General features: G+C 46.5%; 2 protein-coding genes across 5 annotated transcripts in view; one reads left to right on the forward strand and one right to left on the reverse strand.

Moving 5' to 3' along the window:
- sgk1 (serum/glucocorticoid regulated kinase 1) overlaps positions 1-25,142 on the reverse strand; it is a 28,375-nt gene extending 3,233 nt beyond the window's left edge. The window contains exons 1-7 of one of the 4 annotated variants that reach the window (XM_079753640.1): positions 25,022-25,142; positions 13,004-13,222; positions 9,652-9,715; positions 2,017-2,092; positions 1,715-1,793; positions 1,233-1,421; positions 960-1,091 (exon numbers count right to left, since the gene is read on the reverse strand). In XM_079753640.1, coding sequence (XP_079609766.1) covers positions 960-1,091; positions 1,233-1,421; positions 1,715-1,793; positions 2,017-2,092; positions 9,652-9,715; positions 13,004-13,207 — 744 coding nt within the window. In that variant the 5' untranslated portion in view covers positions 13,208-13,222; positions 25,022-25,142. Of the gene's footprint in view, positions 1-959; positions 1,092-1,232; positions 1,422-1,714; positions 1,794-2,016; positions 2,093-2,213; positions 3,754-3,958; positions 4,492-5,583; positions 5,811-9,651; positions 9,716-13,003; positions 13,223-25,021 lie in introns of those variants that run through there. The other 3 variants (XM_079753642.1, XM_079753643.1, XM_079753641.1) reach the window with 3 other exon arrangements.
- LOC307088383 (uncharacterized protein) overlaps positions 1-26,539 on the forward strand; it is a gene marked incomplete at both ends in the record, with an annotated part of 132,824 nt that overhangs the window by 72,719 nt on the left and 33,566 nt on the right. The window lies entirely within an intron of this gene.

Below are 26,539 nucleotides of genomic sequence, written 5' to 3' on the forward strand. Positions count from 1 at the left end.
AGAGGAACAGATTAGGAGACAAAGTAGAAAGGGACAGACGGACAGGCAGAAAGACACAGAGACAGACGGGAAACAGGGTGTCAGGAACTAGATGAGGTGGGGGGAAGGAGAAAGTGAGAGAGTTAACTTGGACAGGCAAAGATAGATGGGAGGAGGGTGAAAGGTGGAGCAGATAATAGAGTGTTCGGGAAGGCAATAAAGAACAGAGAAAAAGAGAGGAAAAAGGCAAGGCAATGTGTGTTTTTTTTTTGGTTTTATCAGCGCCGTCTCTGCCCTGCCAACAATCACAGGAAATTTGCTTTTGCTTTTTAAATACACAGGCTCTGTACAGTGCTGCTAATTCTGTCTCAACCCCCCCCACCCAATGGTTTCCTGAGAGGCGTTTCCTCTAGAAAAGAAAAGACAGCGACTGACAGCTTTGATTCTGCTTCGCATGACAGGATGTCCGCCTGCTCCGTCAACCTTTATGTCCACTACCTCATCTCTATTCATCTTTCTCTTGCTCTCTCTCTTTCGCTCTCTCTCTCCTATTTAAACACTATGTTATCCAAGTGGTCACAAATTGGACCATGAGGGAAATAAAAAGTGTACTCTACTGTCATCAGTAGTATCTCCCTTTGAACAACCACGCTGTGTAACTGCCTCAATAAAAGCTCGCTTTTAGAGCGCAAACGGCCATTCTCATTTGACATGCCCCCTTTCAGGAGATCTCAAAAGCACCACGTAAGATTCACATCGTGTGGTCGCCTCACTTTAATATTACGATTCGAAGTGGGATTGAACAAACAACCCTTCAACAAGAAGAAAGTAGTATCTCTTGAGCAACCAAACGCCACAAGTCATCCACCCAACTCGGCTCTGGGCTGTGGTCTAGCAGTGCGGTGTAGCAGACTCTACTGTTATTGCTGTTGTGGTTGTTCTTGTTGAGACACAAAAGTAGAAAGCGTGGCTGGCCTCACCTCTCCCCCGTTGATGTAGTCCAGGACGAAATAGAGCTTGTCCGCCGTCTGGAAGGAGTAGTGCAGGCCCACGAGAAACGGGTGCTTGACGTTCTTCAGGAGCACATTCCTCTCTGACATGATGTGTTTCTCCTGGGGGGGGGGGGGGGGGGGAGAGGAGGAGGTCAAAGGGTGGAGCACGCTAAAACAAGGTCACACCAGGTCTCTTCGTTTGCATGCGGCGTCAGTGTTTTCTCTACGTGCGCGTGTTTTAGCGCTGACGTCGTGGCTCACCTCTTTCTTCTTGAGGATGGCCTTCTTCTGTAGCACTTTGACCGCGTAGAACTGGTCGTCCGAGCGGTGGCGCGCCAGCAGCACCTTGCCAAAGCTGCCTTTGCCGATCACCTTGAGGAAGTGGAAGTCGCTGGGCTTGGCGGTGGGGTTAGAGGACGGGCCCAGGTTGATCTGCTGGGACGGGCTGGGCTGGAGGGGGGACGAAAGGAGAAGGAGAGAAGGGGAAATAGGTCAGAGCCAATCGATCAGGTCGCGATCACACCACCCGGAGTGCGTGCGCAGATGTAAGAAAAAGGCAGACTCCATCGCAATCTGTTGTGCACAAGTCTTTGTGTACACAACAGGGACCGTTGGCTGAGACTGATGTCGTGCACAGGCAGATATGGGAGCACACAGGGGGTTTAGTTTTACTCGAAGGATCAGTTCATGCTAATCAACGTGGGCAGATGTTCAACACCTCAAGGGTGACGGTGGTTACTCACCGGAGGGGAGGGGTTGGCGTTCATGAGTTCGGCAGCGTCCTGCGGTGGATTCATGTTCAGGATGGACTGAACCTCAGGACTGAGAGAGGAGGAGGAAGCGAAAGCAGAAAGGGAAACTGGTTAATAACAGTGTATGAACCATGAACACACCATGGACATCCCAAATGGTTTTCGAGAACAATATAAACCGCTATGTTCAATTACTGATGAGAAATAGATGGGTTGTAATACAGGCTTGTACTGTGCTTAGGCATGTACTGTGCAGAATAATAACAATAATTATATGATGATGAGTTACTCACTGCTTGCAGGCGTAGGAATTTGTTGCAATCCTTTGTATGAAGTCGTTCAGGCCCATTCTCCTCTGTTTCATAAAAGCTGCAGAACACACAAAGAAAAAATCGAAAAAGGCGATTTAGAAAAATCAAGTAATTTAAAAAAATACATTATTCTCGTAATTATAAAATACAATGTCAAAGAAGTAGTGTATAACTCATACCAGTTAGCAATGCTACCATCCTTCGCGATTTCGAGTCGGTCAGAGCTGATGTGTCTATGTCTGTTTGTATCGTCATAGTAGAGAATTGTATATTCCAACGAAAAGAATGATGTGCGTTCTCCAAAACTGTACCTAAACTATCTCGGCATTTTGGCAGCGTTATATGAGGCCTGAGAGGAGGGAGGGACTGACAGCGCGGTCTTCGCTCTCTCCTCCCCTCTGACGTGCTATGACGTTGGTGGGCGTGTTCCTGAACCACATTCTCTTCAGGTCAATGACTGGCCCGCGTCCTAACCAATAACCGTGCTTTGCGCTTCTACGCGCCACTGCAACTCATTGACGTTTAGTGATCTAATGTAACGCATAAAAACATTAAACATAAAAATCAAGAAAAAGGTGTAGTCTACTTTGTATGTAGGCTGTTACTGGAAATAGGTTTTCGCCGGATTCGCATGGCCCAGAATCCAGTTGTATCCATTTGCGATCATACATCTGTTTTACCTTCAACCTACTAATAACAACATAACGCGCCTACGGCTGCTCACTAATCGGATTACAGATTTAAATCCCCTAAAAGACTACCTTCATGTATGAGCTCGATCGATAATTATAATGTGTATTAAAACCCCCTGGTTGTGACTCATGAGCCACGTCATACACAAAACAGAGATGCAGCGTTCGGGTAGAAGGGGAAAGAGGCCAAGAGAAAGAGCGGCTGGTTGTGAGTGGAAAAAGTAGCCTACAGCCGACGGGTTTCCCACGGTGAAGGAATGGATACATCAGGGCCGTGGCCGTGGCCTCCAGGTTTAAAAAGCCATCTCAAACACCCAGTTGTGACCGATCAAGTTGATAATCCTGCAATTGGTTTGGCAGCTGTGGCCGGACAAACTAGCGGAGACGGTCACGATGGGAAACAGTTACGTAACATAGGAGCCTGCCTGGGTTTAGTGTAAAACACATTATGTATATAGCTTTACACTGAAAATCCTGGGGCCTCGTTCATATAGTCGGGAAATATAAATTAATAATAAACACTAAAAAGATTTGCATTGCATTTGTAAACAGAATCCGCGGACGTCCTGCGCCGCTGTATGTAGACCCGAACAACTCTTAACAGCTGGGACCTGAAACTTCAGTCTTCCATAAGCGAATCGAAAAACGACATCACTCGAGACATGGACACCAGCATTATTGTAGATAGCATATAATGCTAGTGTAACTAATTCAAAGTAGAAAAACAATGTTCCTTATTGAATTAGGATAGACTCACCACACTCTCACATTCACATTCTTCACCACACATAGGCTACAATAAATGCCACGGGTATAAATCAGATGATAGTTATACACAGGCCTGCAACAACCGCAACCAGCCAACATGTTTAAATCCATATTGTACATTAAAACACACCTTTGAGGTCTGAAGAAGTTGTCATCTTAGCGCGTATTTGCCCGATCGCTGCAGGGACTGTTGAGGACTCGAGCCAAGAACGAGAAACCGCCAACATATAACGGGCCACCTATCTCTAAACACGTATAGATAACCACCAGGTCTAAATCCAGTGGGTGAGAACGGGATTGTCCAGAGAACGGAATAGAACCCCCCCCCCCACCCACCCACCCACCCCTAGCGAGCGGGCTGAAGAACCGGACTATCAAAGCTAGCAGGTTAGGGGTCGGTTTAATTCCTCACCGCCCAACAGTTAGTCTAAAAAAATGAAAATTACATTTTTGATCTTACTTACAAGTCAGAGTGGTCGTTTTGTCTTTCATGTGTACGTTGCTCGGGTGACACCAATAAATCGGCAGGCAAGATCTAGGAACGACTTGTTTCTCGGGCCGAAGCGTGGAAGAATTTGCGCTAGACGGTTCACCGCATTCCACCTCGAGTTTCTTCCAGTGAATATACTTAGTCAGGGCGGGTACGCTCCGCCTCTGTAGTTGGTTCTACCCTCAGTTTAATGGCATTCTTTGAGCAGAGAGAGCGAGAGAGAGAGAGAGAGAGAGAGAGAGAGAGAGAGAGAGAGAACGAGAGAGAGACAGCGAGAGAGAGAGAACGAGAGAGAGAGAGAGAGAGTGAACGAGAGAGAGACAGCGAGAGAGAGAGAACGAGAGAGAGAGAGAGAGAGAGAGAGAGAGAGAGCGAGAGAGAGAGAGACTAAAAGCTAAATTGAATGGACCTGACCGGATTTTTTGCCATTAATTAATTTCCTGCTTGCACGGAACCGTTTGTCTCCGTACTAGACGACTTCTGGCGCCTGGCTCCTCGCAGGGTGCATGATATTTTACCTTCAAAGTTCAGGTTACACCCCCCCCCCCCCCCCCAACCCCACCCCTTACCCAATTTGGAACTTATCCCCAGGCATTTTCTTTCCGTCTCTTCCCTTGTACTCATTGTCCAAGATTCGACATAACCTGCCCTTCTTACATTGGATAGTGCTTTGGCCATTAGGCATTCCATTGTAAGTAACTAGATGAAATAGCAATCTAAACGTACAATTCATGATGAGCATTGCCTCCGATTAAAAGCATGTAGGCCTAAGTCTGTGTATGTCATAAAGCAAATTAGTAAAATAAGTTCTTTACAGATACTGAATACACAACTTTTTAATTATCGCTCCAACTTTCTGTCACAGTTTTTGTTAGTCTGCTGACTCTGACCAAATCTATTATTAATCCATTCCCCAAAGCCACACACACACACACACACACACACACACACACACACACACGCATATACACACGCCAATGTGCATAGACACATAAGCAAATGTTCATGCACATTCAGCTCAAGGGCTGAAGAAACCTTCAGAAAGTCAGATGGATGGGTAGACACACACCCACATCCACACATACCACAGGTTCACACACACAGGCCCACACACACACAAACACACACACACACACACACAGGCCCACACACACACAAACACACACACACACACACACACACACACACACACACACACACACACACACACACACAAGCGCAAGCACCTTCAGAACATTCAGGACAGAGAAAAGATTGATAAAGAAAGGGAAAATTTGATGCTTAAAAAAAGTGTCCAACAGCCATTTCATCTGAACAACGTTAAGGCAGCAATATAATGAACCATTTCGGATTCTTACGAGGAAATAACCTTGCTAACCGCTGAGAGACACGAAGCCTACGAAGACTCTCTCCTATGGTAAAAACCTTTGCATCGCTGAAACTGGCTCACAATAATTCTGGCCTTTAGCCAATAGATCCACTATTACCAGAAACACACCAGAAACAACCACAGAAAATACCACCAGTGCGCCCCAGCCCTCTTCTCTGCCAACAATGGGAGAACCATCACACGAAAAGACAACGTCATGGTTACATTACCTGCCATAGTGCTGGGCAACACCGTGGTGTCTGAGTCAGTAGTCATTACCCAGCGCGAGGAATGAATGAAGCGAACGGAGCAGACGAAAAGGGTTCAGCGAACACAAGACAGAAAGAAAAAAGAGAGGCAATAAAAGAGGGATATGTAAACAAAGGAAAAAGCGAGGAGGGGTCTATAGAAGCAAGTCTTCTCCTCAATGCGGCCCGTCTCCTCCTTGTGACTTAATGGCTGCTAGATTAGGTTCTGAATAGGAGGAGCTTCCTTTAGCCCGACTAGTGTGCACTTTCTTTGTTAGTGTTTGTGTGTGTGTGTGTGTGTGTGTGTTGGTGCGTGCGTCTATTGCGTAACTGGATAGGGGCACTGCCAACGGTGCCAAGGCCACACACACATACACACAATCACACATAAAGACACACACACACACACACACACACACACACACACACACACACACACACATACACACAGAAACACACACATTGGAGCAGTGTTATAGAGAGTATACTGGAAGTAGGTCGTCTCAAGGATTAGGTAGAGGGGGCCATTAGTGGATGCTGTCGCACTTAAACAAACACACACACACGTCACACGCACACGCACGATTAAATCACGCATATACACTCACTGGGGGGGGGGGGGGGGGTGTTACAGAAACGTAAACCAACAAACATAGACATACACAAAGTCCAGAATATTCCCATATTCACAGTGTCTTTGATGGAGGACAGCCATCCTCCCCTGCTTCTGTGTCCCCAGCCACTCATGCCGGCCCGGTCCTTTGTTTCTGGGGCTGCTGAGGGCAGCGGTGGCGGCAGCCGAGTCAGGCCAGCGCTGAATGTGAATGAGGCCGGCTGGTGAGGAACCGGGTGACACCGGGTGTTATGTACAAAAAAAAAAGAAAAAACCCCCGCTGGCTGGCTGCCTGAGGAGGACCACCAGTGCTAGGCATACTGGCAGAGTGTGTGCGTGTGTGTGTGTGCGTGCGTGTGTGCGCGTGTGTGTGTGTGCGTGTGTGTGTGTGTGTGTGTGTGTGTGTTTGGAATCAGTGTGTTTTTTTATTTATTTTTTTTTATCAACAACTCAAATCTTCTAGATGTGTGCGTGACAACATCGTGCTGTTGTTTCAGGGCGCGTTTTGGCTGTGATTCAACATCACAGAGACAGGTGTGCCTCGTGGCGAAGGCTGAAAAACCTGGAAGGGATGTAACTGGAATGAGGGTGGCTAATTGAGACATAGTTGAACTACGGCCAATAATCTCACTCATAAATCCACAGTGGTGTACTGTATATTACATACGCAGATGTATATACAATATCCTCAAACTTCTCCCACGTATGGGTGTGTGTGTGTGCGTGTGACTGGGTGTGTTCGGGCATGCGTATGGCTGTCGCTGCAGCAGCATGTTGAGACACAGGTGGGCGGCCCCCACTAAAGCCCCGGCTCAGAGAGCATTACGCAGATTAAAGACAAGGCATCACAGACGGGAGCAGAAATCCTGCTGTGGGGTGAGAGAGATTCAAACGTGAAGGCGGAGAGCGACAAGGTGACACGCAACTCACACAACTCATCTCTCTCTCTCTCTCTCTCTCCGTTACTCTCTCTTTCTCTCTCTCTCCCTCTCTCCCTCTCTCTCCCTCTCTCTCTCTCTCCCTGTCCTTCTCCCTCTCTCTCTCTCTCCGTCTCTCTCTCTCTCTCCGTAACTCTCTCTCTCGCCCTCTCTCTCTCTTCGTTACTCTCTCTCTCTCTCTCTGTCTCTCTCTCTCTCTCTCCCCCACATGCCTGGGGAGCACAGACTGAGCGCTGAGGAGACAGACGGGGGGAGGATCCTGACTCACGCCGCAGCGAGAGTCACTTCTCCCCTGCTGCCCCCTCTTGACCGAGGCGTCATGTTGTGCTTCGATACAGGGTGGAGGAGCAGTCAACACACATGCTCACACACACTTACAAAATACGCTGTCGCACTACCATTGCAACAGGGGGGACATGAGACACGCACAAGGCTCTATAATTATGATGAAAAAATCTCTCTCTTTCTTGCCCTCTCTCTTACTTTGTTTCCTTCTCTGTGCCATTCACTCACTCCCTCGCTCACTCACTCACTCACTCTTTGCTCATTCCCTCCCTCCCTTCATCACTCACTAACTCTCACTCATTCCATCCCTCCCTCCCTGCCTCATCCCTCCCTCCCTCCGTCACTCCTTCCCATACTCCCTCACTCATTTCTCACACACTTCTTCCACCCCCCCCCCCCCCCCCCCCCCCCGTATTTCTGTGTCATGCACAGACATGCATAACCGTTGTGTACAGTCAACAAGCAGGAGGGATATTATTATATACTTCCTGGTATCTATTATTAATATAAATGCGTTGATGATTTGACATTTGTCCCTGCTTTTAAAGTGTGTCTGCTGACGCTAATGGCTAGGCTGGAACACAGGGGCTAGGGGCTAGCCAAAAGCGAGCTGCTCGCACAAGCTAGGCTAATTACTTGGGTTTTTCGAGCACCCTTGGTCCCGTGCAAGCTCCATTAAATGACTAATTGGGTATATGTAATTTAACGACCACACTGAACGCCATCGGCGGTAGTTTTATTTGACTGTTTAAAATATATTTTTGGCAAGGATTAACACCATCCAGATAGAAGTGTGCTCATTGGCAGTGGATTTCCATCCTAATATTAGAAGTCTAAATGCTGTGTTTAAAGAAACATTTTTACATTTATAATTCCAATATGGCAGTCCATATGGATTTGTTTTTCTCTCGGCCGTCACCACGCCTCTCTTCACACCCCCCCTACAGACACTCTCTCACCGTCTCCCACACAAACTGGTCGGTGAGAATGTTGTTCATACCGAGGCACGTCGGAGGCTTACTGGCTGAGACAGCGACAGGCAAAGAAGGGAAAAGCTGGGCACAAGCTAGAAAGGACTGTTCCCCTCTTTCTCTCTCCCTCTCTCTCAAACTCTCTCTCTCTCCCTCTCTCTAACTCTCTCTCTCTCCCTCTCTCTCAAACTCTCTCTCTCTCCCTCTCTCTAACTCTCTCTCCCTCTCTCTAACAATCTCCCTCTCTCTAAGTCTCTCTAACTCTCTCTCTAAATGTCTCTCTGTCTATATGTCTCTACAGCTCACATAAAGTGGGCTTGTCAAAAGTGGGCACAACTCGAATGTCCATCTCTTTCGTTATCTCTCTCACACGCTGTGTGTCTCTCTCACTATCTCACAAAGACACACACATGTACGTTTCAGAGAAAGTCAAACCCAGGGATGACTAGAACGTTGCAAATATGGTTAATTCTCGACCAGGTCTGTGTCACATGCACAAAGAACAGAAGAGCGACTTGGGTCTGTAACCACTGGTCTTTTTGCGAGAAACTCTGGCTTTCTGCCCACTACAACACACAACAAGGTCTAATCATATTTTCTCCTGAGATATTGCAATGTCACGATAGATAAGAATAACAGTCCACAGTGTGTGTGTGTGTGTCTGTGTGTGTGTTTGTATGTATGGTGTGTGCACTGTGCTTGTGTGTGTACATTCATGTGTGTGCACGTGTGCATGCATGTGTTTTAGTGCAGTGTTTGTGTTTGTGTGTGTGTGTGTGTGTGTGTGTGTGTGTTGTGTGTGCGTTTGTGTGTGTGTGTGTGCCTGGGTGTGTGCTGAATAATCATGAGCCTACAAATCCATCAATTTGAAGGCAGAGGAGGGAAAAAAGCAGAGGCAGAGACAGACAGGTTGAGCTGAAGGATTAGTCTTCAAAAAGACTCACGATTTGGGAGAACACCTACAATTATGGAGACCAATGGACCAAGAGTTAGAGAGTGGTGGAGAATGAATGAAAGATGGTGGGGGAGAGAGAGAATGAGAGAGAGAAAGAGAGAGAGAGAGAGAGAGAGAGAGAGAGAGAGAGAGAGAGAGAGAGAGAGAGAGAGAGAGAGAGAGAGAGAGAGAGGAAAATATTGAAGCTGTGTTTTTTTGAGTCATGGTGGTCAAGCCTCAAGACCTGAATAGGGATGAAGGATTTATCCCCCTCCTTAAAAGAAACAGGAATCATTGGTGTTTACTTACTGTTGTCACTGGGGCAACAGTAGTTGTCGGGGTCTGGCTCACTGTGATAGTACAGGTCCATCGCCTAGAAAACAATTACAACAACAACAAAAAGACGGTATAAGGCATTAAAAAAGCAAATATATAAAAAAAAAGCCCAGCAAGGGAAATAGAAATAAGACCTAAGTGAAAATTTGCTGTATTCTTGTGAATCTAAACGTTTCAGTGCACGTATATATGTGCACACTAAGCAAAATCAGAATGAAGAATTTTATTCAAACGACTAACTGTCAAGGTATCGCTGTGTAGAGTGTCTATAGACGACCCACAGCCCCCTCATAAACATCTGAAGGCCTCAGAAATATGAGGTCATTCTGAGTTAATGCGTCTTTGTGCGTGTGTGTGTGCGTGTGTGTGTGTGTGTGTGCATGTGTGTGTGTGCATGTGTGTGTGTGTGTGTATGGGTGACTGATTGACTGACTGGCAAACGAAGCTCAAGGATCACTCTGGGGAATTGCCTGTTTATTGCTCCTTAATGACACGATGACCTTTGTAAATTGAATGCACACACGCGCCCGCACACACACACACACACACACACACACACACACACACACACACACACACACACACACACACACACACATAAACAACCCACTTACGGCAAGTCAGTGGACTCCAAACCCAAAGCAATTTAATTTTGTGTCTCAGGATCGATACTCTCCACTACGGATATCAACTGGTCCAGATCAGACTCCCGTTATTTAAATCATGCCAGCTGATTGGTCGTAAGACCAATCAGCTGGTGTTTACTTACTTCAACAACAGTAAGTAAACACCAATGATTCGTGTTTCTTTTAAGGGGGGGGGATAAATCCTTCATCCCTATTCAGGTCTTGAGGCTTGACCACCATGACTCAAAAAAACACAGCTACAGATCGACTTGTAATTGATCTGTCACTCAAACTCAGCACAAAAAATAGAGGAAATGTGTGTGTTTGTGTGTATGCGTGTGTATGTGTGTGTTTGTGTCCGTGTAGGTGTGCGTGTTTTCTGGTGGAGGTTGGCAGTATGATGGATTTATAAAAAATCATGTAGTCAGAGAATTAGCAGATACTTGAGCTAGGACTTATGTTGACTCATGTTTCGGACATTGTACACTCATGGCTGCTGAAACTAACGCAACCAACTCAATTGATGCCATGGAGTACATGATTAGCTTTACTCTATTTGATGTGCTTATTGTTGTTTGAGCTAAGCTTAAAATCAAGAAGTAAATACTTGAATAGAAAATTCCAAAGTGTCCTTTGGAAAAATACAAGTTGATATTAGCTTAATAAGTAATCCAACCCAAACCCTCATTCCTTCAACTAAAGGTCTTACACAACTTTAACAGCCTTTCCTTCCACACACACACACACACACACACACACACACACACACACACACACACACACACACACACACACACACACACACACACACACACACACACACACACACACACACACAACTACGACCCCAAAAGCATCCTGAGTTACAGCCCCAGTTAATCGTGGGGCCTTGCTTGGCAGGAGAATGGAGGGGTTTAATGAGACCGGGGTCTACACAAGGTGGGATTGATTTGCCTGAGCTGGGGTATGTGGACTAATAAAAAGGTATGGGGGGCCCCTGTATATTTGCAATCCTCTTCGGTTGGGGACAAAAAGCGGCCATGGTTGTTTTCACACTGGCACTACTGTGGCAAGTTTAGTGTGTGAAGGGTCAGTGAATTTGCGGGTTTGAATTTGTATGTAAATATCAATTCAGAAAGTGTAAAGTGGGAAGGAGAAATAACTTTGTTATTTATTCTTTACAAAACACATAATTTCGGTACAGAAAAAAACTCTACACTGTGGCTTTGTTTACTGAATGAAAATAGTTGCAAAGTAAATTTGCAGGTATTTGAAAAAGCTAGGATAAAAACAAGAAATAACATCGTTATTTTATATTTATGCTCCCGACAGTGTTATAGCCCCTAAAATAACTCCAGCCACTAAGTCTTTCAGAGAATTGAGGCAGGTTTTCAGGCGACCGGTTTCAAAGACGTAATGACCAACGCTAGGTGAGCGGCAGCCCGGTCAGCCAACCGCTCCCGGGTCTGTGTGTGCTGGCCGGGGGGGCACTAGGACGCTGGTGTCACCCAGCCCGGTCACAGCCTCCTCGTTTGTTATTCCAAACATCAGCGCTGAGAACTCACAGCACTTCCCATAATCCCTGGGTACATTTCACTTCAGGAGATTTGGTGGGAAAGTGGTTGTGTTGTGTGTGCATGTGTGTGAGAGTGTGAAGGCGTGTGAGAGTGTGAAGGCTTATGTGGATGAGCCTTCTGTGTTCTGTTTGTTGTGCAGTTATTTAATGTTTCTGTGGTTGTGTGTGTGTGTGTGTGTGTTTGCCTTTGTGACTGTTTGTATGTACGTTTGTGCGCATGGTATGAGCCTGTTTACCTATTTTTTGTGCGCGTCTGCTTGTGTTTTGTGTTTGTGCGTGCCTGTGTGAGTCACAAGTGTGCTTGTGTGTACGTTTATGCAGATTAGTTTGCTTGCATGAGTCATACGCGCAAGTAACAGTTAGGGCCTTGAACAAAACGAGACTGTGTGTGTGTGTGTGTGTGTTTGTGTGCGTGTGTGTGTGTGTGTGTGTGTGTGTGTGTGTGTGTGTGTGTGTTGATTTCAACAAATCTCTTTGTTTATTCATTATGAAGCGCGGCTTTCAGCACTCTATAATATTTATTTCCTGTTTAGATGAATGCCAACAGATATATTTAGTGGAGTTTTTCCACTTTTGTATTAACATGTCCTCCCTCTCTCTCTCTCTCTCTCTCTCTCTCTCTCTCTCTCTCTCTCTCATGCTCCCCTCTACTTAATTTATTGACCGGGTGTGTTAGGATCTGTCCAGTAAAACTTGGCATTCTCTTCATGAATTTTTCATGGCAGTTTTGTACTTTGAAGAGGAAGAAAATATATTTGGACTGTTCATAGTGAAGCAGGGCACTGCATGTGTGTGTTTGTGTGTGTGCCTTCTTCATCGATGTGTGTGAGTATGAATGTCAGAACGAGGTAGAACACTCACGGCGCGTTAACAAATGAGAGCAAATGAGACCTTTAAGTTTCAGACTTCTGTCAAAACACAGTTTGTTTGTTACTTCAGCTTAGCTTGCTAACTGAAATAAATAATTCAATACAATAAACAAAAAAAAGTCCTAGTTAAATGTGTCGTCGTCCCCCCCCGGAAAAGTTCTGCGTGCCAAGCGCCTCATTCGCACCCGTAGAAACGAAAGTACATCCCTCGTGTGAGAACACTTGATTTGTTGCCGTCGGTGTCGGCCACTGACCTGGGTGCGTTGCCGTGGTTGCCAGGTATCCTCCAGGGCGTAGCTGATGTAGGGCCCACTGCACACACAGCACTCCAGCATGACCGGGTCGGCCAGGACGGGCGCGGCCCGGACCCCCCACGACTGGCAACCCCCCATGGACATCGCCTCCGACTCCGCCTCTTTCTGCTTGCCTCCAACGTCGCCGTGGTGACGGGCCAGCATCTTCCACTTCCTCACCTGGCGTTGGGAGTGTGGGGGATGGGGAGAGAGAGCACAGCTTGTACTTTACCTGTCACTCTGTAATATATTGATTCCTTTTTTTAAAGGGATTAGAGTGTTGTGTTACATTAAGAAAAAAAATATCTAGGTAAATAATGACAAACACCCCAGCTGGGTTTGTCTTTTGAGTTCAGAGTTATCTTCAATTGAAGTTAGTCGTTTCAAGTAGTAAACAAATCTTTGCTTTCCCATCTCAAGGGAAGCTGAAATGTGTCTCTTTCTAAAAGCAACAAAACTTAGAGAGAGTCTGACAGAGTACTTTAATTTATAATTATCATAGTTTGTTGCAGTCTTTTGTGATTTTTGATCATTTCAATCATTAATTGATTCATTCATCGCATTGCATAACGACACAGCGCCAAAAACTTATGTCAACCACTTCTATGATCTGGCCTACGTAAGTTATTTTAAAGGCAGTTCACATCAAATTCCCATCCTGTGAACAATATAGGGTTGGCAGGGCCGAGTTCTGCTCTCAAAAGTGGGCGAAGAGGGGACAGAGAGAGAGAGAGAGAGAGAGTGTTGGGTAGAGAGCGAGAGACAAACACACTCACACACTTGTCTCCTCTTGATAACAATTATAGCATGAATGGTGGGAGGGAAGGGGGCCCTCTGTGAGGGCTGGGGAGAGCAGAAACGGATGTGGGAGCAGCAGTGAGCCGCCATGGCACAGCTACTCAACGTCATCGTGTCCTTGGCAGAAACAAGGGACTGGCTTAGTGGCTGAAGTCTTTTCAGGCGACAAGCTTACTACGGCCTCGATCTGCAACTCTGGCACCCACAACAAGGGACAGTGTAATGTGTGTGTGTTTGTGTGTGTGTGTGTGTGTGTGTGTGTGTGTGTGTGTGTGTGTGTGTGTGTGTGTGTGTGATATGATTTTGTCATATAATCACCCCCTTTGCTAAACAGGCAGGTTGTGTATTGACACAAACTAAAGGTGTTTGATGCATTCATCTCAAGCTCGCAATAATTATCCAGCAGCATATTACATAATTGGTTATGTGTTACCGTTGACCTTTAACCTGTTAAGCCATACATATAATCCTCACAATGGAGCAACACTAGTGCTGGAAATCTCACACACAACACTGCGCTGTGCAAATGTTCACTAGCTGAAATACACATACACACATTCAGGCTAGCTGGTCATGCAAAAGCCCCAGGTTCAGAAGTGAAGGTGATATGAGCAATTTAATATTATAAATGTTGTAGAAAGCTTTAGGGGAAGGACTGAAGCAAATTAGTCCATCGCTAATAACCCCATTGACTCAGTCACCCCACCACACACACACACACACATACATACACACACGCACACACAGGCTCACACAACCCCCCCCCCCCCCCCACACGCACACAACACACACACATGCGCACACACATGCGCACACACATACAGTTACGCACACACACACACACACACACACACACACACACCCCCCCCCCCCCCCCCCCCCCCCCCCCCCCCCCCCCCCCCCCACACACACACACACACATTCAAGCACGCAACACGGACGCAGCATCAGTCTATTCGTAATAATGGTCGGTGCAATATCCCATATACGTCTGGGCTTGAGAGAGTGATGGCGTGAAGGAGCGGGCGAGAGAGCATTACAGGAGGTGAGCGGGGACACGGAGAATGGGAAGTATAAAGGCAGAAGAAAAGCCTCCCATTCTTTCAGTGATAAGAGGCACTCATTTACATTGATGGCCGTGGCCGTCTTCGGTCCGTCCTCACCTCCTGTCCTGCCTTCCTTCTTTCCTGAATCCCTTCCCTCTGTCCTGTTTCCTTCACTTCTTTCCCTCCTTGCTTGCACCACTCCCCTGCCTGCCTCTATTTCGTTCCTTTCTCTGTTTCGTAGTCCTCAACGCAGACCACAGCCCTGGTCTGCGTTGATCTAAACGATCAGATCTAAACGATCAGATCTAAACGATCAGATCTAAAAGGTCAAACTCAGGCAGGCCATATAAGACCCGATTAGCCGGAAATTATCTTGAGAAAGCGGAGAGATGTGAAGGGACAACAGGGGCGAGGGCAGAGGAAGACAGAGAGAGACGACAATAGAGTGTAAGAGAGAGAGAAAGCAAGCAAGAGAGAGCATACCATAGAGTGAGAGCGACGGCAAAAGAAAGGAAGAGAGAGAGTGCGGAGAGACGAAGAGGACTCTGGAAATAATGAAGGAAACTGAGGAGTGAATAAAGAAAACTGTAATTGCCTATCCTTGTGGATGACTCTGGGGGCAAGGCTGTGGTCCTGGTGGTGGGAGGAGGGGGGAGGGGATAGGGCTGGGGGGAGACTTGGGTGTTGATCCTTGACTTCAGTAGAAGTCGCGGGCTGTATAAAATCCCTCAGGGTCACGTCTCCGCCCTCCCGCCTCTCAAGGAAACCTCCCTCCCAGCGACCGGCGAGCGAGGAGCCCAGGCCCTCGCCCTGAGAGTGTTCTCCAACAGGACGACGGGCATGAATATTCATGGCTGTCATGCATCCCTACAGGGGGTCTGAACCCAACGCCGGACCTTTCTCCTGCTCCTCTCGTCATCTCCACACACATTTAGACACAAGCACACACACCTACATACACAGACACACATACACATACATACGTATTCAGACACACGCATACACATGCATACACATTCAGACACACACACACACACACACACATAGGCGTGGCAGGCGTGCTCACACACTCAGTTGATTTCTTTGGGAGTGTTGGTGTTTTTGGACTGCAGCGTTTCTACAGCTCGATGCGGTTTTCGCAATGAACCAGTCTTTATGGAGATATTCCTGAACCGCATAAAACCGGATCATTTTTGCCGGTTTCGGCTCCGTGTGGACGGGGCCTAAGGGTCTGAGAGAGGGTCTGCCAGAGCCTGCAGTGAGTTCAGGGTTAATGGTTAAGGTCAGTGACCGCTTGCTGTCTTTACGGGCCATCCACGTCACCTAGCAGTTCTGACAGGGCTGCAACCTGAGGTCAAGTCGTTGCACGTCAAGATAAATGCCAGATAAAAACACATGCACCGACAAAGAGAGAGGTGCTCAGACTTGACTGTTGTTTTCGTGATACGCTTGGGAATGACACACATACAGAGACGCACACACACACAAACACACCGATCTAAGTATAGATTAGTTTAGCTGCATACCTCTCCATAACAATAAAAAAAACGCAGTGACAACAGTTCCTGTACAGTGGCACACCACGACAACCGTAGCCTTAACTCCATGGATATATCTGTGGTTGTGTCATACCTGAGTTTATGACTCAGCATGTTGCCCCATAGGAAGGCAACGAGGTAAACACCCGGATAATTCCAATGTGTGTTGTCCAAGCTCTGAGCCCTCACTGCTCAATGGGGTTTTAAGAGATTCTGGAAAGACACACGGTTGACCAAAGTAATCCAATTGTGACACTACTACACGCATCTCCTCCTCTCTCTCTCTCTGTTACAGGGATATGAAGTTCTGGTATTTTACTCACTGCAGAACCGCAGGGAGTGGGGGGGGGGGATTATCTCCGGAATTCCATGGAGAAAGATGGGATTATCCGGTTTCCCGTGCTGGATTAGAACGTTAATAATTCCCCAATTCCCTCACAAAGGCACTTGGGGAGAGAGAGAGAGAGAGAGAGAGAGAGAGAGAGAGAGAGAGGGAAAGAAAGAGAAAGAGTAACAGAGAAGAGAGAAGAGAGAGAGAAAGAGAGTAAAGAAAGAGAAAGAGAAGGAGAACAAGAAAGAGAAGGAGAGAAGAGAGAAATAAAGTGGGTCTTGGGTTTTCCACTGGGCCAAGGTGAGGCCAGGACGGACAGCAGTGTTTCTGATCCGGTGTAGGTGGATCTCTCGGCTTGGGGTTGAATTTCAACATGTCAGGGAGGGTATACAAGGACAGCCCGGCCTGGACGGCCCAGGTGAAGAAGGGATTTGTCTTTGTGCGTCACAGCGGAACCGTGGGCTGCTGGGGTCTGGAGCCGGAAGACCGGCAGAGCGCTCAGAACTTTATTAAATTCACAGCAATTCCTTCAACTGGTTGTTAGCTAGCAAGGCAGTGCGCTTATGAATACAAAAGCGGAACAGCATATTCAGAGTTGATATTCATTGTGTATTAAAAATCATATTCTGACGAAGACTGCATTGAGGACACATTACAAATGCGGTCTTAACAATATAATATTCTCTGCCCAGTACATGTTGTCTCAAATGTTCGTGAATATCAATATAATGATATCGGAATATCAAAATTTTACACCCACAAATGAACAGCATCAATTCGTATAGGAGGCCAGCAGCTTCAATTGGGCTCCACATGCAGCATTATAAATATAACTTTATGAGCAGAGAAGAGAGATGACACATGATGTACAATACCAAATTCTTCTCCATCCACATTCTTACTTTGCCAGACTTCTTGTTTCTCGGCTTGGGAACTACAGGGGGAAACCAAAAAGTATCTTTCAGCTGTAGGGGGGGATTTCAATTTTGAAGACGAGTGCGGTGGTGGTGAGAGATGAGAGAAGAAGGGTCTGCAGCATGGACAGAACTTAAGCAATGTAAAAAGGCTTTCTTGTGTAGCGCCAACCAAAAAATAATGATACAATCTTTTTCTAGACACACAGACACAAGAGCAAAACAAACAATCAAATATCAGTAAAATAGTCGCACAGGGCATTTTAAAAGCCTGAGTATTGCTGGTCTCGTTTCGCAGGAGGACGAATGTCATTTTAAAGAAGGGATTAGAGTTACATCATCAACAGGACATGACAACAGATGATGAGGAGTGATCCTGAGCGGCTGCCAAGAAAACAGAGCCAGAGCAACAGCGAGAGAGAGAGAGAGAGCGGGAGAGAGAGAGAGAATGAGAGAGAGAGATTGGGGAGAGAGAGAGAGAGAGAGAGAGAGAGAGAGAGAGAGCCAGAGACAGGGAGAGAGAGAGAGGGAGAGAGAGAGGGAGAGAGAGAGAGAGAGAGAGAGAGAGAGAGCCGGAGAGAGGGAGATAGAGAGAGAAAGAGAGAGTGAGAGCGGGAGAGGGAGAGAGAAGTTGGCGTTTTGACCAAACCTATAATATGGCTGGCCGTTCACCAGTGCTAGTGTGGCGCGACGCCCGTTTCTCGCAGAGCACTGAGAGAGAGAGAGAGAGAGAGAGAGAGAGAGAGAGAGAGATAGAGAGAGAAGGGATGAGGCCGTCCTCAAGGCGGGTATCCCACATTTCTTTGTATGTCTTGGCATACAAAGTGAATCGTTGCCCCGGTATATCTTAGGTAGGTCTTCCCCTTTAATGAAGACAGCTGTTATACCAAACTCCAATCAACCCACTCCAGGAACTCTTGGAGAAAGAGCAGATAGAAGGATGGTGTTTTCCATCCCCCACCCACGTCACGTGGGCGTGGAAGCCCGTCGTTTGAACAGACGTTTTCTGGGGGTTTTCAAGGCCATTTCTGCAATTCTCTCTCTGCATAAATCAGAAATCGACTTGATGTAAGGTTAGCTTCCTCATGTTTTTTTTAGTTCCTCATGCATGTTTAATCCTCGTCAAGTCGTGAGGAAAGTTTGGTCTTACTCACTTCCTTTTATGACTTGAGGATTTCATATTGGGTGAATGAACATATATAAAGATTAATGGAAAAAATAGGTAAGCAGAACATCAGGAATTATTTTGAAAGCTGTGAATTTCGACTCCAACAGAAAAACTGGTTTCAAAAGCACAACTGAAAAAACTAACACGGGATGGATGGAGATCCTTATTGTACCGTATTTTCCACACAAAAGTACACAACAAAGCCAAAGCAGACAGATATATAATCAAGAACATATTCTGTCTCCTGAGCGCATTCATCTGGCCACATCTCATCTAATTGGACACGGCTACTTTCATCTGATTAGCAACCTCACTTTGCACCTATGGGTGACTCCTGACACCCTGACATGGCAGGATCTTTGGAATTCATTGAGATGCACCATCAGGGGATCCCCCCCCCCCCCCCACCCACCACCACCACCACCACCACCACCACCATCTTGTTCTCACCCACTGTCTTGGGCGGATTAGCATTAGCATTCGCCATGCGTAAGGTGTCGCCTGCGGGAAATGCGCGTGTTAGGGTGGGTAGGGGGGGGGGGGGGGGGGGGGGGGGGGCGACGAGGGAAAGGGGGTGGGGGGTGGGGGCTTCTTGTCGCTGCAATGATGGGACACATGGTGGTGGACGTGTGTGCGTGTTTGTGTGTGTAGTTAGTCAGTCACTCTCTCCTCACTCTCTGCCTAATCTCTCCCTGTCTCTCGTTTCTCTTGCTGCCTCTCTCTACGTCTCTCTCCGTCTCTCTCTCTCTCCCTCTTTCTCTCTCGTTCTCTCTCTCTCCCTCTTTCTCTCTCTCTCTCTCTACGTCTCTCTCTCTCTCTACGTCTCTCTCTCTCTCCCTCTTTCTCTCTCGTTCTCTCTCTCCTTCTTTCTCTCTCTCTCTCTCTACGTCTCTCTCTCTCTCTACGTCTCTCTCTCTCCCTCTTTCTCTCTCTCTCTACGTCTCTCTCTCTCTCTCTCTCTCTCTACGTCTCTCTCTATGTCACTCTCTCTCTCTCTCTCTCTCTACGTCTCTCTCTACGAGTCTCTCTCTCTCTCTCTTTCTCTCCCTCTTTCTCTCTCTTTCTCTCTCTCTCTCTAGCTCTCCGTCTCTCTCCCTTCTCTTCCGATGTAAGAGGGGGATGCCAAGAGGGAGGCATTGTTCTACAAGTTAAAGACAGGGGCTTGTGTACGTGTGCATGTTTGTGCGTGGAGGGAGGTCTACAATGGTATTCAGCATGTGCTAACGGCCATCATCTCCTCTACACTTGCGTGTCTTAAATAGCAATAGCCCAAACAGAGACGAAAGGCACGGCTTACTTATTAGAAGCTGCCTTTCTTTGACACCCGGACCAACTCTGACGGCACGGAAAAAGACTTGTCAATAACAATGTTCCCGGCAGCCGGGCGGGGGGGGGGGCTGTGCGTGTTGACAAATGAGGCGCTGGCCCGCGAACGCCGATCGAACAAGCGTCTGCGAGGGGGGAAGATATTCAGCAAGAAGGGGTTGGCCCTGCCGTTTGTAACACAGCCGTGTCTCGTCTACGGAGATACCACCACAACCGGTGGCTGACAGGCGCTAGGTCTGGTTTGGCATATTGAGACCCCCCCTACACCCCCCGCCAACCTCCCCAACCGCCCACAGTGGGACACACATAGCTGCTCTCATCTGCCTTGCTCTACCCTCATTACTGCCTTCCCCTCTGCTGCCATCTCCAACACCGCCCTCGCCTCCTTCCTCGCTCTCTATCTCTCTCTCTCTCTATCCCTCTGTCTCACTTGCTCTCTCTCTCTCTCTCTCTCTCTCTCTCTCTCTCTCTCTCTAACCCTCCTTCTCTCTCTCTCATCTCACTCTATATAAGTAACATTTGGCTACTGTTCAAGCCCTCAATTCAATTGAATATAATTAAACTCAAAAAGTAAGATATAAAGTAGAAGCCTATCTATATTTCCGTATCCGAACATTTCCCTCTCTCTCTCTCTCTCTCTCTCTCTCTCTCTCTCTCTCACTCTCCATCTCTTGGACAGGGGACAGAATGTGACAACATGGGGTTCAGGGATACACAACATTGCAAGTGAACAACCTCACTTGAAATCTACGTTGGCTACAAGGGTCAAATGCTCTGCTAATTGACTAAATGTAAATTAACTACAGAGTCGACGCAGCATAGTCGACATAACATGGTCTTGACTTGTACCCAGTCAGTGGTTCTCAGGTCCGCTCTATAATTGCATTGCTCTATAATTGTTTGCGCAGATTGCGGTTTGATGCAGCATTATCTGACTCGGCAGAGATACAAGTTCCCGTAAAGCTGCGGAGCTCTGAAATTGTCCTGCAGTCCCAGATAACGCTGCCGGGACGTCCGCATTCAGCAGAAGTCTACACATCTTTCTAATTTTCGATTAAGTCTGCATTAAGCTCGGGATGGATGTTGGAGATTAATAGAAAATGCACACGCACACACTTGTGTGTATGTGTGTGTGTGTGTGTGTGTGCTCGGTACAGTACAGGATGTCCTCACCAGGAGGTTTCATAAGCTTTTTTGATTCCTGGTCATGGTCCGACCTCAACCCCTGTCTTTCCCTAAAACTGTCGCCTCAGCAGTTTCCACCATTCTCTCTCTCTCTCTCTCTCTCTCTCTCTCTCTCTCTCTCTCTCTCTCTCTTCTCTCTCTCTCTCTCTCACACGCTCTGTTTCTGTGAGTGTGTCCCTTCCTATTTCTATCCACATTTTCCTCTCTCTCTCTCTCTTTCAATTCAAGTCTCAATTCAATTCAAATGAAATGAAAAAATCTTTATTGCCATGAGAAACAAACGTTAACATTGCCAAAGCAGGTGAAAAATTAGGAACTCGAAACATAGAATATAAAATACAAAATATGAATATTATAATAAAGATAAGAATATTAAATACTAAATATATGAAAAGTCAAATGTGGAATACTATTAAATGTCTGGTATAAACAGATAAATTAAAGATAAACTCTAGATACACTGTATTTACAATGTGAATGATTGTGGTCATTGTGAACAGACAGAAAAAGTGAAGTTTCGGAGTTGTTCAATTCCAGTGGGATGAGTCAGTTCATGTGGAGTTTGAGGTCCTTCTCTCAACACAACAGCTGACGAATCTGGCTGCTATGATCGCAAATTCTGTATTTCTCCCAACAGATCTCTCTCTCTCTCTCATTCTCTCTCTCTCTCTCTCTCTCTCTCTCATTCTCTCTCTCATTCTCTCTCTCTCTCCCTCCCTCTGTCTCTCCACTAACCTATTAAGTGTTGAAAGGCAACAAGGATCCAATATATTTTTCTTTATAGGCCCAATAACCCTCAACCCAGCTTCTATGCTCCATGCCATCTCATCCACAGCAACCGGTAGTAAACTCATTAGATTAGATCTAACGATAAAGGATCATGATTTGATTCCACATACAGTAAATCCAGCTCCTCACTGTACTGTGAGTGCTATGGCAGCGGTGGAAATAGCATGAGCCAAGTCCACACGCATTCACACACACACACACACACACACACACACACACACACACACACACACACACACACACACACTCACCAGGGGTTGAAGGCTAACCTACGCAGGCATCTCTTTTCCATCCATAGTGCTGATGCCTGGCCATTAGGAGTAATGCCTCATCCATTCTGAACCGGGAGGGGTCAAGGAGCATTTGGCTGCTGTTCAAGTCCTTTGCCAAGTGGGCAAAATCGTTAACTTTCATTAGCTGGACCCTGTTATGGTATCGTACTAATAGTTTCATTGTTTAAGATATTCACCTCAATTTTACTCATTATCTTTGATCATTTACGTATTATCTTTCCTTATATGTGTTCAGAGCGTTATGTGAAAGACACTTCATTAGTTATGTGTTGAGAGGGACAGAGCACCAAACACTAATACCTACCTTGCTTCAGTCCCAGGCTGGCTGCTGGCTGCTAAGGTGAACCAGCCCTTCAAATGCTGTTCCTTTGCTAGGTTTTATTCTAGTGAGAGTCTACTGTACATTATGTGTAGCCTATCAAAACCAAGACTCCCTGAAGACTATTGGGAATTGGCAAACAAACAGAAAACTGACAGTTTAGGAAAGCGCTAGGCTGTAATTGACCAATGTCGATATACCATCAACACTATCTCAAAGGTGGCCACAAACGTAGCACACAGCAAACAGCAACACTCATTGCTCATTGTTCTCATTATCTCCATACTCCGGTTCTCACTGTGGAAAAGACCAAAGTCTACATTCCTACAGCCAACGTCATCCCCATCTCTGTATGCTCAAACCTTTCCCAAAGATAATAATGGTGAATCAGCGTTGACTTAGAATTAATTTAGCAAAGTAATGGATAACTTTCTGAAGAGGAAAGGAAATTGTCCCGCGTGCTGAAAGGATGTCAGGGTTAATTTTTAAAGTTTAAAGAGACTCATGGTTGTGCAAATGTTTCCCCAAACAACTGTGACATATAAAAGGAGGTTTACACAGATGGTTCATTTGGAAGGTTACAAGCCTGTTACATCACTGCAAATATCTAATTTCTGGGGGTGGATGAGATCTGTCTTTCAACACCATCCTCCTGTGAGCTTTTGTCTAGAGAAGCCCACAAGATGTCAACGAGGTGTAGTGTGGCATTGTTACACACATTCACACACACGCACACATCCACATATAAGCCAATTCATACACACACACATAGAATACATAATCAGACACACATTCACATAGACACCTCCATATAGACAGATCCATGTTAACTCTCTCCCACATTTACATTTACAAACATTCATACATAAACTATGATACATGGACAAATCCAATTATACACACATTCACATACACACACATGTATACCTCTACACTTTCCTTCATTGAGGCGATAGTGACAGAGTTATGGGTTGCAGTGGGGTTGGGCGAACTGACACACACACACACACACACACACACACACACACACACATACACACACCCACACACACAAAGCACAGCTTTTGTACTGCTGGGTGATGACTCAATCTGTTCCCTCCTTCAGCAGTGACATGGTGTCACACTTGGGAGTACACACACACACACACACACACACACACACACACACACACACACACACACACACACACACATCACATCATGATTGATAAGTGATGCTGGGAGACTGGGGGTGGGGGCGCTGGTGACTATAATAACGACAGCAAGGACACAGTCAGCACCTGCCGTAAGATGTTGAAAAAATAACCCAAAGACTCTTTGTGTCTGTGTGTGTGTCTGTGTGTGTGTGTGTGTGTGTGTGTGTGTGTGTGTGTGTGTGTGTGTGTGTGTGTGTTTGTGTGTGTGTGAATGTGCGCATGTGTGTGCATGTGCGTGGTCAGTGCATGGTTTGTGTGTGTGTGTGTGTGTGTGTGTGTGTTTGCTTGATTGTGTGAATGTGTCTGTGTGTGTGTGTGAGTGTGTGTGTGTGTGCGTGAGTGTGTGTGTTTGTATGTGTGTGTGTGTGTGTGTGTGTGTGTGTGTACTCATTTGGCCCAAGCGTTCAGGGTTATGTAACAACTTGGGAGAAGAACAAAGTAGTCCAGAACATCAGATCATCACAACAGTGTCCCGGGACCACGGTAGCTGTCATGAACTGTTGCCATGCCGACTGGTTTCACTCAGCCCTACTGGTCCAGCTCTGATCCTCATCAAACATGGTTAGCCCGGACATTAGAATTCCTGACCGTCAGTATTCACATGCTGTGTATTTGACTTGATGTGAAGAGTTGTGTGGACTTAGATTCCCATCCACTTGTTAGGCACAGAATCAAAATGTAGTAGGCTGGGTTAGGGCAAGCAGACACACTTTGCTTGAACACACAAGGGGCGCATTTGTTTCACACTGCATTTAAAACCTGGCTGGAGAGCATAGGTTTGTACAAGTGCAACACAAGCACGCGCACACACACGCACGCACTTATAGACATACACACACACATGCAAAAGAGCGAGATATATCTGCCTTGACTCCAGATAGGCAGCTAGACAGACAAGCACACACACACACACACACACACACACACACACACACACACACACACACACACTTAGACAGAGCATGGAATCAACGCTGCAAGTGTGAAGGAGGTTAAACGCAACCCATGAAATGGCGCCAAACTCCCACACACACATACAGCACAGAGACCCTCGCTCTAGACCCCTCCCCTCTGACCTTGCAGCTCTTGCTCTGTTCATGGTGGTGGTGCTGCTGGTGCTGCTGGTGGTGGCCGAGGCAGGGTGAGGGCCGCTCGGGCTGGTAGAGTGAGTTGTCCTGTGGCCCACCATGGTGGGGATGGTGGTGGTGGTGGTGGTGGTACTGGTGCTGCTGCTGCTGGTGGCAGCACCCATAGGGTGAGGGGAAAGGGTTGTACCAGGGGTCCTCACTCAGGGGACACTTGGAGCAGGGGTAGAGGTGACCCTTTCCCTGGGCCTTCTCCACACTCACCTTGGGGTGCCGCATCCACCGCCGCACCTGGACGGACGGACGGACGGACGGACAGACGGGGAGGAGGATTAGGGTGGAGGTTGGAGGATGGGTGACGCAGTTGTTGTTTTTGTTGTTGTTGTTGTTGTTGTTGTTTTGCATGTGATGGAGGCAGGAGGGAGTTGGTCTTCTCCCCCCAGGGAAAGGGGTGGGCGACCATGCACCCGCCCCTGTGTGTGAATGCATTTCTATCTTTGTGCCGTGAGAGTTGGTTTAATGTAATGTCATGCGGCTAACATTATGTTCAAGGCAAATTTCCCCTGAGACCATCATTTGTGTGAGCAATGATATTGATTTGAATCGACTCAATGGGTGCCACATGATACCCGGTCGAGCGAATCAATCCAAATAATAGTTGATAAGATAAGGTTTAAATTTGGCCTTCTCTAAAACGTTGCATAACATATTTGTTTAGATTTTTTCTAAACTGGAATGACACCCTCTCCTTCTATTCTGATACATGTGTTTGCGGGTAATTACAGGGGAACACATCTCTTTGTGTCCCTCTCTCCAATACGCTTTTTTTTTGTGTCACACACACGAAACACACAAGGGACAATTCACACCCTCCTACCCTACTTTTTCAAAACATTTCCCAACATTTACTAGAACATTTCTCTGGCATTGTTCCTGTGAGCCTTAAAGTCAACTCGAGGTAAGATGCATATGAAGAAACAAAAAGCTGGTGTGGCTTTTACGCCAAACTAAAATAAGAATTCAAACCAGGAAGTCTTCAGAACAGGAAATAGTTTTCATCCATCATAATACAGTACAATACATGCTCCAGAGATGGAAAAACACATCCTCTTCACCATGGTGCTGTTGACAGATGTTGTTATCTAGTCACCGTGGTTTGCACAATAGTCATGGGTAGAACATTATGTTGAAATAGAACACAGATATAGTCCTTCCTTAAACTTTCTGCGAAGCAATTCGAAAAAAAGGAGAACCTAAAATATTCCCATCACTGTTTCTGATTAAAACAGGAGTGGGCGTTTTTACGGGGAGGGGGGGTAAATAAACAAGGTTGGACATGTAATACAGGAAGAATAGCAAGGGAGTGACAGCGGAATATGAGCAATGGTTGTACTTGTGTGAAAACATACACACAAACACACACAGACAAACCTTGTCACTCACATGCAACTGGATTGAAAGAAGGCGAGTACACAACATGTCACGACACACCAAGGTTTACTAAAAACA

This window comes from Pollachius pollachius (genome assembly GCF_949987615.1).
Source record: "Pollachius pollachius genome assembly, chromosome: 16".
NCBI lineage: Eukaryota > Metazoa > Chordata > Actinopteri > Gadiformes > Gadidae > Pollachius > Pollachius pollachius.